Genomic DNA, 20,876 nt, shown 5'->3' with positions numbered 1-20,876 from the left:
CTGCATACTCACAGTGTGTGCGTGAGAGAGAGAGATAGAGAGAGAGAGAAAGAGACAAAGACAGAAAGAGAGAAAGGGAAGACTCATCTTGCCTACCTCCTTCACTCACACAGGAAGCATTTAATCCTTGTCTTCCAAAAGGAATTGAACTCAGTCCACACTGCCTGTTTCCCGTCCTACCATCTAGTAAGCCTACAGTTTCAGATGCTTTTTTTTTCTGATGTGGATTTCTGTTAAGCCTCAAAAAAAAAAAAAAAAAAAAAAACAAAAAAAACACCCACACACATTTATCTTGTTTGGTGCTTGGTGACCATTTCCTAAAACTGGATGCTTTGAAAACATTTGTAATTGTGAGAGTGACTGGAAAGGGTAATGGGGTGAGAAAAGTGGAACACCCCTATGTATCTGCTCCATTATCTCTAATAAACATGAGAAGACACATATGACGAAGCGAAACAGATCAGAAAAAGGCTTGGAAAGGACATGTCTGTTGACCTCCTGCACATACAGAGAATTCATCTTGAGCCTATTCTGCTGGCCTGAGAAATGATCCAGAACATGCCACTGGAAATTTTATTTTATGAAAATCTATTTAACGCTCTAATTTTAGAGGAACACAGAGATTCCAGCTGAAACACAGAATCTTTATGTTATTTTCTTCTGAACTATAGAATCTGTTACTATAAGCACTAACTTTTTCTGGCAGCGTACAATTTAATACATGAAGACTGAAAATGTGTACTCACAATGATAGGTAGGAAACTTGCCTGTGAAGGAGTGTCTCCTGATTTCCATCCACTGCATTGACGATATCACTGCTACCAGAATAGGAAGATATCATCAATTTAACAATCTCAGTGGCTCCCTGGGTGGCAGCAAAGTGAAGGGGTGTGCACTTCCCATTCTGCAAAGAGGTTTAATACCAGAACCAATATTTAAGTCCAAATTTAAGGATATAACCTAAATTCAGCTCTGGGTTTTTTCTTCCCAAGTCAACAAAATCAAGCATCAATATAAGAATCATGGCTAGCAATTTTGTTTCCATGCAATCTGATAGCTCTTAACATCTCAGTATCTCTACCATCATTATCAGTATCATTACCTGTACTGTATTTGCATTTGCAATTGTTTTGGGTAGCTCTTAAAATTCTTTGGCTAGGCTGAAATTTGGGATGTTTTCTTGTTCTGCTTCTACATGAGCCGCAAAAAAATAATACCTACTTCAATCTAAATTAAATGTAAAGGAGTTATAAAGCATTTTGGAATCTAATTTATGACAATTCTAAATAAAAGTAGCATGTAGAATATGAACAATTACTTCCATCAGATCCAACTGTGCGCCATTGTCCAAGCACATTTTAATCATTTCCAAGTCACCACTTTGAACCGCCATGTGGAGGGGACTAGCTTTTGCATTATTCACAAAGTTAATATGAGACTCTCTGCTATATCCATGTTCCTCACCTTTAGAAGAAAACAATTCAAGACAACAATTACTATAAATAAATAAGAGGAATTTTAGGGAAAAAAGCACATTTAGATTTATATAGAAGCAGGTGTATAAACTCTATTAAATATTTTTCAAATTAATAGCATCCACCAGAATAGGATTCTTTACAATATATAATGTACGAAAGCTTCTACTCACCAAACTTTAATATTATTTCCATGCATTTTTTGGCACCTGAGAATGCAGCCTGATGAATAGGGAAACATCCCCATTTATTTGCCTTACATGGCTTAGCTCCTTTATTTAACTGGAGTCAAAGAAAAAAGTCAAACGACACAAGTTAAACCTCAAATCACAAGGACAGACAAGAATTAAATGCCTCTCCCAGACCATTTCATTATTCTCGGCAACACTACATAGAAAAGCTTCATAGGCTATGAAATTTAGGCACGAAAGTAATTTTGGAAGTAGGCTAGGATAATGAACTAGAGACATTTTATATTTCCAAAGATGAAGTAACAATGTGGACATAAACATAATCAATCCTTATACTCCAAACTAAAGTCAACACATTTTTCAATGGAATTAATGAAATGTTTAAAACATTACCATGACTTCTATATCCGTGCTCAATTCTTTTTGTTAATAAAGTGATAATATTTCCCAGATTCTTTCCTCTCACTTATGTAAAATATTTAAGTGGTAAGACCAGCACTCTTGTTAAACTATGAAAATCAAGTATTTTCATTAATGGAAATACTCTGCTAAAAGGACAATAGAAGAACCGAATCTAATGTTATCTTGATCTGAGTCCATCATTTTCAACTATCATTTTTTAATACATCAATGAACTTCAGTTTTAAGTGCCTTTTATTTTCACAAAAGTAAAGAATTTGAAAAAGCAGAATAGTGTGAAGAGGCTAATATTACCTGGAAACTCACCTTTGAGGAACAGTGTTGGTTTACGTTTTAGGAGACATTTGTCTTATTTCTTTGCAAAAGTAATTACGTGTATACTGTGTAATCACACTGCTTAAAAAGATGTTACTTAATGACATTCTTTAAAACTATGATTTTATTAAGTACATATTCCATTTTTGGATACACAAAAGTTTATACAATAAAATCTCTATTACTAAACTTTTTTTCTGTTTTCTCCGATATATATCTATAGATAGATCGATAGATATACATAGATATGTTTCTATATCGATATGTATATATGTATGTAACACTAACATTAAAATCAGTAATAGCTTTAATTATATCCTTGGAATGTATTCCAAGAATTGGAAAATCAAAAATATTCATATTCACAGTGAATGAAATTCTCTGATTCATCAAAATTTTTCTAACCCTGAACGTCAACAAGGTTGTTCCGTCCTTCCAATTTAGGAGACGAAAAAATGATCTCATTGTTTTAATGGGTTTCTTTTTCATTATTAGAGAAATTAATTAAACTTCATGTGTCCCTTGCCAATCTTCTGTAGAGCACTCTCTTTTCCTCACAAATTTGCAAGAATACCTTATAGACACATTTTTATCCATTTAAAAATAAACAAATGGATGTAATTACACACTTGGTCTGGTTCAGCTCAACTGATGTGCTCTCATCCAATACTGAACTATCTGTACGTTCCCTGGATAAGGCCAACATGGTACTATGTGTTACTCTTAACTATTTCAATCAATTTGCTAGTATTTTTAAGATTTTGCATCTATGTTTATTTACAGGTAAAACTGGTCTCTATTTTTCTTTTGAGGAAAACTGTCAAATTTTGGAATTATTATTACTTTTGCTTCTTAAAATTAATCTGGAGGTTTTCGCTCTTCTCCAGTGATATAAAACAGTTACTTGAAATGGAAACTTTTCCCTGAAAGTTTGAAAGAACTTGTAAAATCTACAAAAGCTTATAAATTAGTTGGCTCCAGAGCTTAATAATGCATTTTTAAAACTTTTTTATAGTTCTCTACAGGTCTTTAATTTTTAAATTAATTTCTAAATTTCAATTCCTTTCAGCTACTCATCCATTTTTAGAATAGAATTATGCACAGTGATCTTTTATCATCTTAAAATTCTCCATCATATCCAAATAAAGTCCTGTTATTTGCATTTTATCTTTTTCTGTTTTATTCAGACTTGCCAAAAACAGCTCTATTTTATCATCATTTTCAAAGAAACAACTCTTGACTTATCATATAATGATAATGATATAATGATAATGGCTTTTTCCCAAAAGCCATTAATTTTTGTTTTCAACTTTATTCCTTTATTACAGTTTTGTTTTATTTGGGGCTCTTTTTCTAAATTCTTGGCTTGAGTGTTAACTTATTTTTATTCTCTTTTTGGTCCAATCATGACATCTTATAGGAATATGTATTTTTTTTCTCCAAAACATCTAACAAACACATTAGAACATATTTGTAAATTTAAATATTCAGAAAGCTATTCTAAAATTATTTTTATTCTGTTTTCCTACTCTCTGGGATAGTGAAGAAAAAAAATCAAGTGGTAAAAATATATAACCTGGCCTGAATAACATACAAGTGATTAAGGGATAGTTGAAAGAAAGCTATTTTCTGGAATTCTAATACCACACTCAGAAGGGACACGATGTAGTCAGTCATTTAGATGGGCATCTCCAGAGTTTCTGTGGATCACATCAGAAAATCTCACCAGGAAGAAAGGGCTGGCTCTTGTTTTAGGGCTGTGGTTAAGGACCTTGGTCATTATGCCATGCAGGGCTCCCTTTCTGAGAATCTTCTAGTCCTGCGAACATGAATGGCTTCTTCTCTTGGTTTATATTTCATGAGCCCAACAGTAAGTTTGTAGTTGACTATGTTTCTCTCTCCCTAGACCATTCAGAAGCTCAGATCCACTTTTACTAGCACACAACCCACTATACTTTGTATTTTGTAGTCTCGCCTGATCACCAGCTTCATATTCATTTCTGCTGTCCATACTTTCTTTTCACTTGTATTTTCCTTATTGTTTTCCTGTTAGCCTTCTGTAAGCGATTTCAGATGGACTTAAGACTTAAGGGGTGTGTATAACTACAAAAACATGGAGAACTTTGTTTCTGACATTTTCTGCATTTTACATCTTGCTAAGAAGAGAAGCTGAGAGCTGTTATAAATGCCAATGACTCATGCTATCCTAATGGAAAGAAAGAAGATGGGGACAGGGGTTAAAACACAAACCAAGATTTGCAGTGCTTCACTATTATCTTTGGCGCATGCGATTATCACAGCTGTGTTTCCATTTTCTCCTTCCAAATTAATATTAGTGTTGTTGTGCTCAGTCAAGACCTACACAAAAGAGGGGAATAACGGTCAGAAAGTTAGCTTTCAAGTTTCCAAACACGGTACTTGTCTTCCATTAGATTATAAGCACCTGCATGCTAGGGACCATGTCCTCATTCATCTTTTTTTCATCTTTCTCCCACAGAATCTGGCACAACATAGTTGGTACTACGTAAGTTTCTCAAAAAGATGAAGTAAGGGGCACCTGGGTGGCGCAGTCGGTTAAGCGTCCGACTTCAGCCAGGTCACAATCTCGCGGTCCGTGAGTTCGAGCCCCGCGTCAGGCTCTGGGCTGATGGCTCAGAGCCTGGAGCCTGTTTCCGATTCTGTGTCTCCCTCTCTCTCTCTGCCCCTCCCCCATTCATGCTCTGTCTCTCTCTGTCCCAAAAATAAATAAACGTTGAAAAAAAAATTAAAAAAAAAAAAAGATGAAGTAATGGTGATTTCTATATCACATCGATTTAGGCAATATGGAGTTGTGAAATTGGAAATAGAATATGAATTATGGATGCTAGTAAATGTAGCTCACTTAATACTTTTCACTTGTATTAAATGAACTATGTTGACTAATATCTTCAAGAAAATAAATCTGTGGAACCATCTGGAGTATGTGAGTGTGGAGCAGAAAGGGAAGGGAAGAAAAAGAGGGAGAGTGAAAGCGAGGCAGGGAGGGAGAGGAAAGGCTGCTTTCTCCTCTCTAGCCATCTTTCTTGTACCTCTGTTCCAAGTATTGTGGGAAATGTCAATTAAAACTCCATTCTCTTCAGCATAGAAAAGAGAGTTCACATAATGCTGGTATGGGTTAACTCAATTCATTCAAACTTAGTCTGGAACAGAAATTTATTGTAGGATGTAATAAATTAGCATTCCTGATAAAATGGTTAAGCAATTTTTCTGATGGAATTTAACGACCTGTTGCCCCCTCACCTGGCTGACTTCTATCTGATTATTGGCCAAGAATCTATATATCTTTAACCAGTCTTCATTTTATATTAAATTTAACAATAATTATCTCATATAAACGTCTCTCCCAAGACAGAAATCTTTGAGTTGGCCTCCTAGAGGTCTTTTCTCTCATGGTAAGACTATAATAAAACTATAATATGTGCTTACAATTAAATTGCTTAAGAAGAATTTATTAAATAAGCTGTTTGCTAGAAACCTTGACTTAAAAAAAAAAATCACACAGAACTCCTTGTTAATAGAACGTGTCCTGATAGATCAGCAAATGAATTAGGCTTCCTAATTAACTCTGCTCATAAACCAAAATTAAATTGAGATTTTAGTACATAAGAACACGTAGAAAATTATTGACAGATGAAAGAATGACAGCACAAGTTCAGTCTGAACCTCAGGCACTTTCACATTCTGTTCTCAACAAACACTAGATTCTCATGCAAAGTAACCTACCAAGTTTGTAAGATTTTTCTCTTTGCCCTCTTAGAATCAGAGACCATAGATTTATGGCACTTATTAGGGTGTTATTGCTTACTACCATAAGCACAGTTTTTCATAAAGCTGTGTAAAATTCTATGTGGCAGAGGTCCCAGAGAGAGGAACTAAACTGTGCCCACTTCAGATTCACTCAAGACCAGGCAAGTCTGGAGGTTTGCAGGTGAGGCCTCCAGAGGTCCCTTTAATAAAAATCCAGGAAGCCTCATGGGAGGCTCAAACCACTGGATACTTAAGGGTTAAGCCCTAAGGACAAAGGCCAGACTACCTGCTAACCCCCAGGCCAACGCGTCCCAGGGAACACTAAACACACCACTGGTGTCTGCACAAGAACCCGAGGTGACATGTGAATAACAACTTTCTACTTTACAACCATCTAGGCAGTGGTGGAAGGCCTGGGGGAAGGCTAGCCAAGGAGACAATGGAGAAGCATTCTACATTACGGCTGGTGGGGTACAAGCCAGACCCAGGGGCGCAACTGGGAAGGGTAACCCCAAAGGCTTGTTTGTAAGCACATAAACACACCAAAATTCCTCCTCCTTCCATTCTCTTCATCTCTGGTTCAGTAAAGGGGTTTGGAGACACTTTTTGATGAAGTTATGACTGGTAAGACCAAGCAAAGGAGAGACCACTAATTTCAATTCTCTTATAACCCAGCTTTTTTTCTTGTTCTTGTGTCACCAGGAAATTCTGTTATATACACCATCTAGTTTACAAATCAGTTATGGGCTTATTTCTAAACTCTATTTTGTATTTCTTTTTTAAACTTTTTTTTTCAACATTTATTTATTTTTTGGGACAGAGAGAGACAGAGCATGAACGGGTGAGGGGCAGAGAGAGAGGGAGACACAGAATCGGAAACAGGCTCCAGGCTCTGAGCCATCAGCCCAGAGCCCGACGCGGGGCTCGAACTCCCGGACCACGAGATCGTGACCTGGCTGAAGTCGGACGCTTAACCGACTGCGCCACCCAGGCGCCCCTCTATTTTGTATTTCTATGTGATACCTTTCTGATTCTGAAGATTTCTGATATCTAATTAACAGCCTTTCAACTGTTACCTGCCTTTGAATTCCCAAATCAAACTTTCAGAGTCAAGATTAATTAAGTACTTGGGCACTTGCTTCTGAAAAGAACCTTCAGAGGAAGCACAAGAGTTCCTTGAGGAAATATGTGGCCTCTCTGGGTGGGGAGGGGAATCCCCACAGTCACTAGTTTCCAATGCAAATGGTAGAGAAGGAGCATTTGGCTCACAAATAATGCAGACAATTAAAAAACAGTTTACTGCCAAAGGCCTTTTCAATAACCTCTTCAAGGGGCTGTCCTGACCCATCTTCTTAGGTGCTGAGACCTAAGTTCCTCCATTCTCTTTCGGGCAAAATGCCCATTCACTCATTCATTCACTTATTCAAGAGCCATCCTTTACCAGGTGAGAACTGGAGAGATTTATATTAGTTGCACACAGTCCCTCCTTCAAGGATAACCAGCCAGAGCAGGAGAAAACCAAATGAACATTTGATTACAACACCATGTGTTAAGTATTACGGTAGAGCTATATACAAGTTATAGTGGGAAAGCAGAACGCAGGCTCCCCTCACACCCTCTATGCTTGGCTTCAAGAACCCAAGGACCCAAGAGGCTGAGAGGAAAGTGTTTGGGTTAAAAGGGGCATGGAGCTCAAGAACACCCCTAGGATTTCTTTGGTAATTTATCAACAAGGTAAGTTTTCATGTGGTATGATGGACCAGAAATTTTTCCCTCAAAAGTTGAAATGCTAATCCTCAATTTGATGGTACTGGGAGGTGGGGCCTTCAGAAGGTGATTAAGAATGGCATTAGTGCCCATATAAAAGAAACCCCAGAAAACTCTCTTAACCCCTTTCACTTTGCAAGGACACTAAGATAACAACCATCTGTGAATCAGGAAGTGATCCCTCACCAGACACCGAAACTGCTAGTGCCCTGACCTTGGACTTCTCAGCCTCCAGAACCGTGAGAAATGAATGTTTGTTATTTAAGGCCCACAGCCAATGGTATTTTGTTACAGCAACTTGAACTGGGTAAGATATGTGGCTTAGCACAAAATCCAAGTCATTATGTGCAGTATAATTTCCTTAGGAAAACTTACTCTTGGTTCCAAATTGCCTCCTTTAGAAATGGATATCTGGTGGCTAACAGACACAAGAAAAGATGCTCAGCGTCACTCATCGTCAGAGAAATACAAATCAAAGCCACACTGAGATACCACCTCACACCTGTCAGAGTGGCTAAAATGAACAAATCAGGAAACTACAGATGCTGGCGAGGATGTGGAGAAACGGGAACCCTCTTGCACTGTTGGTGGGAATGCAAACTGGTGCAGCCACTCCGGAAAACACAGTGGGGGTTCCTCAAAAAATTAAAAATAGATCTACCCTAAGACCCAGCAATAGCACTACTAGGAATTTACCCAAGGGATACAGAAGTGCTGATGCACAGGGGCACACATACCCCAATGTTTATAGCAGTGCTTTCAACAATAGCCAAATTATGGAAAGAGCCTAAATGTCCATCGACTGATGAATGGCTAAAGAAGATGTGGTTTGTATATACAATGGAATACTACTTGGCAATGAGAAAGAATGAAATCATGCCATTTGCAGCAATGTGGGTGGAACTGGAAGGTATTCTACTGAGTGAAATAAGTCAGAGAAGGACAGGTATCATATGTTTTTACTCATATGTGGATCTTGAGAAACTTAACAGAAGACCATGGGGGAAGGGAAGGGGAACAGAGAGGGAGGGAGGCAAACCATATGAGACTCTTAAATACAGAGAACTGAGGGTGGATGGGGGTGGGGGGCGGGGGAGAGGGGAAAGTGGGTGATAGGCATTGGGGAGGCCACTTGGGATGAGCACTGGGTGTTGCATGTAAGCCAATTTGACAATAAACTATATTTAAAAAATAGAAATGGATATCTGGAACATATTCCATTTGTAAATTTCATTGCCCTTTAAGTAAGCATGTGTGTCTTCTAATGTGTCTATGAAACTCTGCGATGCAGTTTAAAAGCCTTGGACTAAACCTTACCCTTTAGACATTCACCAGTATCTCCACTATTTGACAGAACTCACTCTGAAGGTTTGGAAAAAATAAGATATTCCCCGAAAGTATGGTTCTTCTTCTGCTAAGATATGCCAGACGCTAAGGCATGCCGTCCATCCTAACAAAAGTCATAAATCACACTTATGTTTTCTGTGTTCACTGAAGCACTCATCACTGTCTTCCTTTTCATCATTAAATCAGGCAGGTAAAAAAAGTAAAGCATTAACTCACAAACATGGAAATGAGAACAAAATTACTAATTCTTGCTTCCAACCAGTTATGCAACATTAGGCAAATTATTTCATTCTATCTGTGCCTCAGTTCCTCAGCGATGAAATGGGGACAATAACAGTCTGACTACAATGTTCTGTTTCTTTTAATGATGATTAAATAAATTAAAATATATGAATCTTTTTAGAAAATGCTGCTACATAAAAGCAAGACTATAATCACTATTCATCATTGGCTGGTCAGAAGTAAAACCAACATTATTACCACTATTTCCATTTGCTCTGGTAAGGTTAGGTTGGCCACTCTGGCTCAGGCAGAGACCACAGGATGTAGGTCCTATCCTATGCTATGATGGGGAGATGGCAGAAGCCTTACCTTCATCACCTCATTGTGTAAGCCCTGCACAGCGATGTGAAGAGGAGCCAACATGTTGCTGTTTCGGAGGTTTGGGTTGGCTCCTTTGCTAAGAAGAAACTTAACACTTTCAACTTGGTTTTTTTCTGTGGCCCAGTGCAGAGGGGTATTTCCATAATCATCCATCACATTCAGCACTAGAAAAAGACACCAAAGTAAGGATTAGATTTTGCTTGGACTATATCCAACACCTACTGATGCCTATTCACTTCAAAGCTCAGTGCCAAGTGCTACTAACATAGGCTTCACCTTCTGTATAATAAAATGAAGGGGTGGGCTCAGTCAGTTAAGCATCCAAGTCTTGATTTTGGCTCAGGTCATTATCTTGCAGTTCAGGAGTTTGAGCCCCGCATCGGGCACCATGCTGACAGTACAGGGCCTGCTTGGGATTCTGTTTCCCTCTCTCCCTGCCCCTCCCCTGCTCACTTGCTCTCAAAATAAACATTAAAAAATTGTTAATTAAAGTATTGCTTCAGTGCTTAAGACACATCTAATGGACACCTGAATATACAGCAGATATGCTGACGTATGGCATGGACTTTGTCAAATGAGTTAGATGTCTGTCTGCAGCATCTGTAAGAAATAGATTCTCCTACTGCTACAAGCTTTTATCTGTGGTATGAATTTGGGGATAGTTATAAAATATTGAGCTCACCTAAAAGCAGAAACTATATGCCAGGAACTCTACTAAGTTCTACACAATCATTATTGCACCCAACCCTCTAAGGGCCCACAAGGAACCATGAACATTTTTCAGAAAGATAAAGAAAAATGAGCCCCGGAGAGTTCAAAACCTTGCTAACATTACATAGCTAGTACAGAGTTCTACAAACTGCCTTACCTCTTTGAACCTCAGTGTTAGTATATTCAAATTTGGTAAGAGGGAAGGAAGAAGAAAAGGATGAGTGAGGGGAAGGGAGGAAAGAAAGGGGAAAGAAAAAATTTTAAATATATATATATTTCACAATGTTTGGGGGAAAAGAGTATCAAATCATGTCTTCGAAGATCTTAGTAGAGTATTTGGCCCCTAGCCATGGTTCAAAAAATGTTAATGAGAAAAAAAGACATATCACTAATAAACTAGAAGACTGGAATTAGGGCCTGTGCTCCTGATGCCATAAGTGGTTCCCACTTATTTCTAGGATACAACATATTGTACTATTTACCCTGTGGGCTCAGCCTAAGAATATGCCCTTTCATACCACAATGTCTTACATCTGTTCTAAAATAGACTTGACTGTCTGCTTTTTAATTAGTGGCAAAATATTCTTATGTCTGAGGCGCGAGGAAAGTATTCAGTCACAAATATTATTTGAGGACCATCTGGAACCATGCTGCAGCCACATTTTGCATTTTTTCTTTTCCTTTTTAAATGTTCATTTATTTATTTATGTATTAATTGAGAAAGAGAGAGAGAGGGAGAAGGAATGCGGGGGATGGGGCAGAGAGAGAAAGAGAGAGAGAGAATCCCAAACAGGCTTCATGCCCAGTGCAGAGCCCAATGTGGGGCTCGATCCCACAACCACGGGATCATGACCTGAGCTGAAATCAAGAATTAGATGCTCAACCAACTGAGCCACCCAGGTGTCCACCCCCCATTTTAGAATGTATCTTTCCATTCTTTTCACTCACCCAAGTACCTCATTCTCAGCAACACAAGTGTGCACGCACACACACACGCCCTCTCCCTCATACTCATACACATTCTTTGATCATTTTGATTGATCAGGACACTCAAGTATTTCATTCAGCCCCAACTTAAATAGGGGCTTAAAATTATAAATTCCCATTCATTAAATAACTTGAATTTGACTTTTATCTGCATCACTTTCCAGAAATCATTTTTACAAAGGTCACTGAGGCCTTTTAATATAAGGGTTATTGGGATCTTACTTCTATTTGATCTCTTTGATACAGTATTTCTCATTACTCATCTATCCAAAAACTCTTCTCTTGGCTTGTGTACCATTAATATCTTCTCCATCATATCTCACCATCCTCTTGTTGGTTTTTCTTCTGCCATCTGATCCTTGGTATTTGTGCTCTACCCTTAGCTACCTTTGCGGGCAATTTCATGGCCTCCTAAAGGATCTCCATGCACTTCCACAGCCTCATTGGCCCTGTGGGGGCAGCTCCCTTCCTTCTAGAGTTCTAGTCTACTAGAACACTAGCTATTAATCTACTAATCTACTGGACATTTTCAAGTAGCTGTCCTCTGGGCCTTTCAGACTCAGTATGACCAAACCAAATTCACTATTCCTCACATCTTACTCTGAGTTTTCTTCTGTTGTTTATTTTTTTTTTTAACATTTATTTTTGAGAGGGAGAGAGACAGAGAAAGAGACACAGTGCGAATGGGGGAGGAGCAGAGACAGAGGGAGACACGGAATCTGAAGCAGGCTCCAGGCTCCAAGCCATCAGCACAGAGTCCAACATGGGGCTTGAACCTGTGAACTGCGAGATGACCTGAGCCAAAGTTGTATGCTCAAGAGACTGAGCCACCCAGGCGCCCCTGTTTTTTTTCATATGCCTTCTTTTCTGGATAGCTATACTATCAGCCTCATTTCCTAAATTAGGAATCTCAAAGTCAGTTCAACCGCTTGCCACTTTCTCTTCACGTCAAATCTCTTATCAAGCACTGCCTGCTCTACATGCAAAAGAGCTCTTGATTCTTTCTTTTCCCTATTCCAATCTCAAAACCCTGGTGGACTCTCACCTTTTCTTCGCTACTAAGGTAGCTTTCTCATTGGGCTTCCACTTCCAATCTATCTTCTACAATATTGATAGAATCATCTTAAATAATGAAGGTCTTATCATAACATCTCACTGCTTAAATCTCTGTGGCATCCCCCTTCCTTGTTACAGTTGAGTTTCTCCAACAAGACAGTGTATGCACAAGGCTGAACTAGGGGACGATGTTCCATCTTCTTGGAGTCTCAATATTATTTAATGATATGAAATTTAAGTGCAGAATGACCTCAATGGAAATAATAGAGAAGAATACATAAAATGCATATGAGAGAAATCTGTTCATGTTGTACAGCATCCCAGGTATCTGTACCATCCTTTGCAGTATTTCAGTGGAAATATATATTCTTTTTTTTTGAGAGAGAGTGCACGTGAGTGGGAAAGGGGGGGGAGGGGGAGGGGGAGGGAGAGAGAGAGAGAACCTCAAGCAGGCTCCACATTCAGCATGGACCTCAGTGGAAACATTTGAGGAACACTGGCCCAAAGGGCAAACCACACTCCTGAGTAAGATATTCAGGTCCCTTATAATCTGGAACTAATATGCTCTTCAAAATTACCTCATACCACTCTTTCCAATGAATCTAACAGATGATGGACTTATGTAGCACTTATTATAACATTTCGTCACCTTCAAAAGAGGAGTCATTGATGATCATCCCCATCAGCTGCACTTGACCTTCTTCTGCAGCATGGTGCAAAGGGGATGCGTTCACATCATCATATTTGCTTAACTTCTTTCGTTTCTTCAAGTTAAATCTACATGTACTTCCTTCAAAAACCACCTGGAAGCATACAAAAAATTGTTACCTCCAACAAGTATGTATAAAACTCAATACAGATTAACTGTTAAACGGTTACTATCATCCAAAACTATTTATCATGCTTATGATAAAATATTTTTTAAAGAACACAAAATGCACACAGACATATAGAAGGTACAAGTAAATGCTTGAAAAGTTTTGAAGTAATTGTAAGGGATATGATCTAAGAAATACTAAGTATAGTGAAAATACAGAAAAGTTTTCTTTGTCAGGTGAAAATGTACTTAAATTAAAGCATGGGGGATTTTGGTTAGATAAAAAGATTTTCATGAATGCAAGGATCAAGTCATGTAACTTACGTGGTCAGTACCCTAAAACAGCTGCCCACTCACCACCCTGGGATTAAGTAATTACTCCTTTTCTGACTACTGGAATCCTGCACCAGGCCAATTCAGGTCAGGTTCACCTCCTCATTGTTCTCTGCACACTGGAAATGCCAGCATTTCTGTGCACTTACTTAGGACCAGATGTCAGGACACTGAGAGGTGACACAATTTGCCCAGAGGCACGCTAAATGGCAAAGTGAGAACTTGAACCGGAGATGCATGGAATATATATTTTGGCTGACTGGCGAATGTTGGAAAAACCAACATACAGTAGAAAGTAAAGCCAAGGTAAAAACCATCATCACAGAATGAACTCTGATACAGTAAATGCTTTAATCATAAACCATAAGAACAGACTTTGTAGAGTAAGCTCAGTAAGCTTTTGGCACAGTTGATGTTGTCACTGGCCTATGAAAGTGTAACTCCAAGCACACGCTCACTTCCACTGATGCCAAGGGAGGAGTGTGAGCTTTTATGAATACCTGTTTTTCTTTAACACTCTTTTCTTCCTGTTTTTTAAATTATTTATTATGATCGGACTGAGGATGATTTATCATAATCATAATTCTTCCTTGTAAAGTTTGTGGGGACAGTGTTGACATTCTGCTTTTGATTCTCACAAGATATGAAAAATTCCCAAACAGAACCTTTTCTAGAAAATCTCATGGCCTAAACAGACTAAGGTAACTAAAAACTAATCTTCAAAAATAATTTTATTTGATGTTATTAGTGTTACTCTAGCAAACAAAATTTTTTAAAAGCCTTCATGTGATAAACTTGTTTCTATTATCCTGCCTTGCATTATTTAAATTTTCATAAATACTTCAGATCCAAAAGTATGTTCCATTTTTCTAAAAGTTAATTAATGTATCCTCTCTTACTACCTGTATTAGCTGACAATCTAGTTCCCTATTCAACTACTGGAGAATTCTTAGTATTGGTTTTATATAGAAAATTAAGAATTTTCAAAATAATTATACTCATTTACAAATTATACTTCAATTGACTGATAAGAGATTTATTCAAAGTTGCTTCTAGAATTCCCCCTTATATTTGAAAGTGAGTACTAGGTATGATCCATAAATATGAATGACATACCTTATTCTATTGCTAACATTTTTATATTGCTTAGATATGATGGTATTGATTACATACCAATTTGGAGACACTGGAAATTGCACTGGATTAGGTATTTTGATGTTTGCTTGCCAAAGCCAAATTGCAGATTTTGGCCCCCAAATAAGGCTGTAGCCAAACCCTGGCATGTCCCTGAATGGTATACAAGTGTTCTACCAGAAGCTAACCTCTTCTAGCCCCACGCTGTGCTGTGTTCATGGGGGACTTAGCGACAGTTAAACCAGGCTGTCTACCAGAGTGAAGCCTGCCCTTCTCTCTCTTCTTGTTTCCAATCCAATGCCCTCCTTAATTCTCCCTCCTCCTTGAGGCCTTCATGAGAAATACAAGATGCTATTCTCTAGCCTGGCCTTGCTTTGTCTCTCAAAAGTGCCCAATAACAGGCCACAGGACATATGGGGACATTACAGCACTGACAGTTGCTGGAATGTGTGCCATGGATTCCCATTTTTTCCTCCATTTTTAAAAAATTTCCGATACAGCAAATATTGGTGGCTCTAACCCCAAAACTAGCATTCTTTGGAATCTTCAAGTTTAAAAGGATTCTATGACAAAAAAAAAAACAGTTTGAAAAACACTCGTTAGTTCTTTCCTCACACTGTCTGTACTGAATGTGTACCACACATTTGGATACTTATTTTCTGTGATACTTTCTACATGTAAATAAGTATGCCAGAAAGAGACAGTGGAGGAAGGAAGGAAATAAGACCCAGAGCTCTTATAGAGCAGCAGGTGGGGCCAAATGGATCATTATCCACTGCAGAATTTCCCCCACACTACCTTTTTAAAAAGCAATGTGGAAAATTAATGGAACCTCATTCCATTGCTATGGTAATATATGTACTAAAATTATTTCTCAATGGCCCTTGCAGCTTTGCAAATATGTGACCAAATGAGACATTTGTCTGATTTTTTTCTGAAGATATTTCTTAATATTTCATCACATGAACCAAAAGCAAAACGTTTTATAAGATAATAGTCCTAGAAACCACTGTAGAATAAGTACTTCCTGAGAATGCTGAAACCTTCTTCAAACAGATGATCCAGGTACTTGCTTTAATTCTGTCTTTAGCTATGACTAGTCACATTTGACACACATGAAATAAAATGAAGTGTTAAAGTACTTATTTTATTTTATTGAGAGAGAGAGAGAGCAGTGGAGAGGGGGAGAAAGAATCTTAAGCAGGGTCCATGCTCAGTGGAGCCCAACGTGGGGCTCAAGCCCCTAACCCAGGGATCATGACATGAGCTGAAATCAAGAGTCAGGTGCTCAATCAACTGAGCCACCCAGGTGTGCTGTACCTAATGCATTTTAAAACATAGTTAATAAACATGGAGCATATTAGCATTCACTCATCAAATGTCAGGCTGAAATAAATAAAACAAAATCCCTTAAAATTTTGAACTTTGGGTTTTGCTCTGTTATCATGGAATAGTACCAGAGAAATCACTTTTCCAGGACAGTCCTTAAAATACATTGTATCACTTGTCAACTACTAAATTCTATGTAAGCTACACATAATTTTAGTGGATGAAGGATAGAATAGCATCCAACCATTTCAATTTACAGATTCAGTTATAAATTTAAAATGAATTTCTTACAGAAATAAGCGAATTCTCAATGTCTCACCCAGCAAAGGCAGGGTTTGTCTAATTCCATTTGGAAGTATTTTAGCCACTGAATTTGATGTTCTTCCAGTGATAATAAAGGGATTACACTGCCCACCCCACGGTGCCAGAAAGAACAATTCACAGGTCTGCTCAGGAATGTGCGGTCAACACAAACCCAATTACACACTCTGAGAACAAGTACTAAGTTCAGACACTCACAAAGTACTGCTGAATTCACAATGACAAAAGAGCATCTAAGTACTTTATATAAGCTCATCAGATGTGCTCAACAGTCTGAATTCAGTACATGATATGTTAAGGCAGGCTTTGAAGAGACTGCTTAAAGAAAGTTCTGAAAGTAAGCCAAGGAGGTCATTTAGAGAAAATTATTATACATTCAATAGAGTTTTTTATGGTCACAGAGTTACTTCAGATTCTTTTGATTTCTGAACTATATGACTAGCTATGGAACATGATGGACTAGATCACTTTTAAAGAAGTTAATTCTAAGCCCTTTAAAACAGAGATATCAAATACATTTGTTCTAGGTTGCCTCAGTGAAATACATACAAGCAGTAATGGAGTAAAAAAGAGGGAACCTAGGTGAAAGACTGTAGCAAATGAAGGGTCAAATGCTAATGCATTAATTCTCTTGAAAGAAAGTCATGAAAAAAGCTAAAAGCATCAGATGGTTCTTTTTCCACATTTCTCATCTTGTAAAGTTTCTCCCATCCTTTGATTTTGTTAGTACTCCTGAAATAGTGGGTCTATGCTGGAGAAAATATACACCACATCTTTTTAATAAGGAAAGAACTCTCCACAGTATTACATGTACTTATTTGTAATTAGTCTCACCACTGACATTTCTACAGAATGATCTGGAATTATTGTACATAATAAAATACATAAATCCCTCAAACTACAAGCTCTATTGTGGCTTCTAAAAGTCTTAATAACCTAAATGGCTCCACTTGACTTAGGCAATAAAACTAAAGACAGTTAAATAAAAACCATGAAGAAAATGAAGTTTGAGACTTTGTGCTGCAGAAAACCTCCCGTAAATATCTAAGACAAAACCACATTGGTAAGTGAAGGATCTCAGATGCGATTTTTGAAATGTAAAATTTTCTTCCATTCCATAATATTAATTCCAAAGACATTATCCTAGTGCTTGAAATCAACTCGAGAGCTCAGGTCTTTGTGTTAACCCTATAGATGCCGGTTAATACTCTAAAACTAAGGAGGAGGAAAAAAGTCAGTGTTTAATCCGGAGGTGCAAACAGAATCACCTTGGGAAGTCTGGTTTGTCAGTTTATGTGACTTACTACACGTGCCTGACTTACATGATTGGCAGCAGTGCCAATCTGGTGATTTCAATCAAAATTAAAGCTCTTGGGGCACCTGTGTGGCTCAGTCGGTTAAGCGGCTGACTTCCAGCTCAGGTCATGCCTTTGAGCCCCTTGTGCTGACAGCTCAGAGCCTGGCCCCTGCTTCGAATTGTGTCTCCCCGCCTCTCTCTGCCCCTGCCCGTCTCGCACTGTCTGTCTCTCTCTCTCAAAAATCAATAAACTTTTTTTTTTTAATTAAAGCTCTTGATCCTGCTGGGACTTTTACATACATGCATATTCACTAAATGTACTGACCAAAAAAAAAAAAAAAAAAAAAAAAAAAAACTGCATCTACACTCAGACACAATCTCACATGTGATGCAAAACAAAAACCCTGTCCACTCTTGCTGGACCAATGAATGACAAACTCATACAAGAGACTACTATAAAGCTGCAGAATAAGAGTGAAGTACACCTCCAGGTGCTGAACTTTAAAGTATTCTAAAATATAACATAGTAAGTCACGGGCGTGTATTTGTGCAACCCGCGTCTCCCTCCCTGTGCGCTCTGGAAAATACACAAGGAACTGTTAACATGGATTCCACCGTGGAAAGGGATTCCAGGTGGGGCACGGGAGACACACTTGGGACGTTTTAACGCTTAAAAAGAGACCCTTCTTCCCGCCGACCACGTGAAGACAGCCAGGGGCGGGTTTGCAGAGCCCCCAACAGCCTCGGCGCTCAGACTGCGCCCTGCCTCTCCGGACGTCAGGGTGTCCCGGGAACCGCGCAAACAACAGAAACCCGTCCTAGCCCTCGGGGTCTCGCGAAGACCACCTACCCTGCGTCCAACGGCCTCCTCTTTCACAGTCCTTCCAGAAGCCCCCACTCCCTGGAGGAACTCGCCAGTCCCGCCATGTTCGGTACTTTGGGCTAAGTCCCCGAAGCCGCAGGTGCCCGCCCGTGAGCAAAGGCGGGCCGCGCAAACCAGCGGACAAACACAAAGGACCCGGCAGGCTGCGGGGGCGCCTCGCTAACGCGCCCCTCGGGGCCCCCAGTGCACCGCACACACGCCCTGAAACCCGCCCGCCCACCTCGCGGCGCTCGGCGCCCTCGGGTCCCGGGGCAGCCGGCTGGGAAACCTTGAACGCAGGAGCGCAGAGTTCAGCAGAGCCGCCCCAGCCCGTGCTCCGGACCCGTCCCCACCGCCCAGCGCCTAGGGTACCTTCAGCGAGTCCTTGCGGCCGTCCATGCCGTTCTCCACGCCCTGGTAGACTGCGCCCTGGGGCTCCTGCTTACACCCAGGGCTCAGCATCTTCCTCAGGCTGCGCCTCATCTACCGCACCCCGTCGCCACCTGCGCCAGCTGCTCCCCACGTGCGCGAGCACCTGCGGCGAGAGATTGTGGGGAGGCGGCCGGAGGCCGAGAGAACTTCTGGAAGGGGTTCTTCGGCCCCGGGGCCGCTTGCAGCGTAGGAAGCAGGAGGGACACCGGGAAGAGGCAGGGACACAGACCTCTTGTCCGCGCGCGGCGAAGGGGTGGCCGCGCCGAGACTGTCCCCCGCTCGTCGCTTCTGGCCCAGAGCACGCACGACTCGCCTGTCCGACCTGCGACCGCGGCAACGCACCCCCTAAGTCATGGTGTCAGGCCAGTGTGGATCCAAGGAATCTGGAATCTTTTATAATAAAAACAGTAAGAACCGCCCACCCGCACAACCGGGGAGAGGGGTGGGGGAAGGAAGGGAGGCGGGGGTGGGGGTGGGGGGGTGATAGTTGAGAATGAGAGAATAACTGGGTACATTAGGAAGATTTTTAATTTTTAGGATGCCCCCCCAAAGCTTCTGAGGTTGTGTTTCTCATTTCATTTTAGAAGTCTAGCTCTTTGACTTGGAAATAAGGTTTTTAGAAAAGCGTGCCTTTCCAAAAAAAAAAAAAAAACATGAGGGACTAAATCCTAGCACTGGTTTGAGCAACTAGATCAGGTCTCTTAGCACCTCAGGTTCCTTTTCCTGTGGATGGCAATGCTTATCTCATGATTTGGTGTTTCACAATGGCTGAAAAAGTTACTTGTTAGGTTAAAGGTAAATCCTATGACTCCTGTGGGCTGTTTACCCTCAGCTTTGTTTGAAAGGTTTACCTTCAAGGGCCTGCACTGCATTTGTTAATCAAGGGCATGGGTGTAAATTGTGGGGTGGTAGGGTCTCCTCTCAATTGCAGAGGCCACTTCTCTTAATGTTTATTCAGTGGAGCCTCTGAAACTGTTGCAGTGATGTTTAGGCTACAAGGTTAGAAAGAAAAACAAAAAACTTCTTTCCAAAACTGATTAGCTTTGCACAGGCCAGCACTTAGCTTTGGAGGTCTCTTGTCTGGACAATCTGTGTGCTTCTTTAAGGCCCTTGATTGTCATATTCACCTGGGAATCTCCAGCACCTGTCACACGTGGCTCCAGGACCTGGCCATAGATCCTACACTAAATAAAGATTTGTGGACCACTTGGCATAGGGGCCACACCGGGCTGAACTTACGGGCAGGTAACCTAGCATGGTGATATTCTGGAACTACAAAGCCCTCGCCCTCAGTCTATCAAGAGATATTGCAAGTTGTTATCAATTTCACCTGTGAAGTGGAATGCTTTAGGGTAATATTGAAGTTCTCACCATGTATCAGTTTGCCATCTACCAGTTGATGGACATTGGATTGTTTCTAATTTTTGTCTACTGTAAATAATGCTGCTATGAAATTGTTCATGCACATCTTTTTTGTGGACATGTACATTTTCATTTTTCTTGGTTAAATACCTAGTAGTGAGTTGCTGGGTCATATGATAAGTTCAGCTTTGTATGACATTTCCAAACTGTTTTTCCACAGTGGCTATGCCATTTTACGTGCCCACGAGTGCAGTGTGAGGTTTCCAGTTTCTCCATATCCTCACCAAATCTTGGTATCAGCAGTCTTTTTGATTTTAATCAGTCTAGTGTG

At 39.9% G+C, this 20,876-nt stretch overlaps 1 protein-coding gene across 1 annotated transcript in view; it reads right to left on the bottom strand.

Annotated features, from left to right (window-relative positions):
- The window catches only part of TRPA1 (transient receptor potential cation channel subfamily A member 1), a 56,115-nt gene extending 36,582 nt beyond the window's left edge, over positions 1–19,533 (bottom strand). Inside the window, exons 1-7 of the mRNA XM_025922556.2 lie at positions 19,124–19,533; positions 13,308–13,461; positions 9,893–10,068; positions 4,652–4,759; positions 1,649–1,757; positions 1,319–1,464; positions 768–904 (exon numbers count right to left, since the gene is read on the bottom strand). Coding sequence (XP_025778341.1) covers positions 768–904; positions 1,319–1,464; positions 1,649–1,757; positions 4,652–4,759; positions 9,893–10,068; positions 13,308–13,461; positions 19,124–19,234 — 941 coding nt within the window. The 5' untranslated portion in view covers positions 19,235–19,533. The remainder of the gene's footprint in view (positions 1–767; positions 905–1,318; positions 1,465–1,648; positions 1,758–4,651; positions 4,760–9,892; positions 10,069–13,307; positions 13,462–19,123) is intronic.
- Between the last annotated feature and the right edge of the window lie 1,343 nt (positions 19,534–20,876).

This window comes from Puma concolor, chromosome F2 (assembly GCF_028749965.1).
Source record: "Puma concolor isolate L17-30 chromosome F2, mPumCon1.1.hap2, whole genome shotgun sequence".
Lineage (NCBI taxonomy): Eukaryota > Metazoa > Chordata > Mammalia > Carnivora > Felidae > Puma > Puma concolor.
Note: the sequence above shows the minus strand (reverse complement) of the source record. Positions and strands in the feature narration are given on the sequence as shown.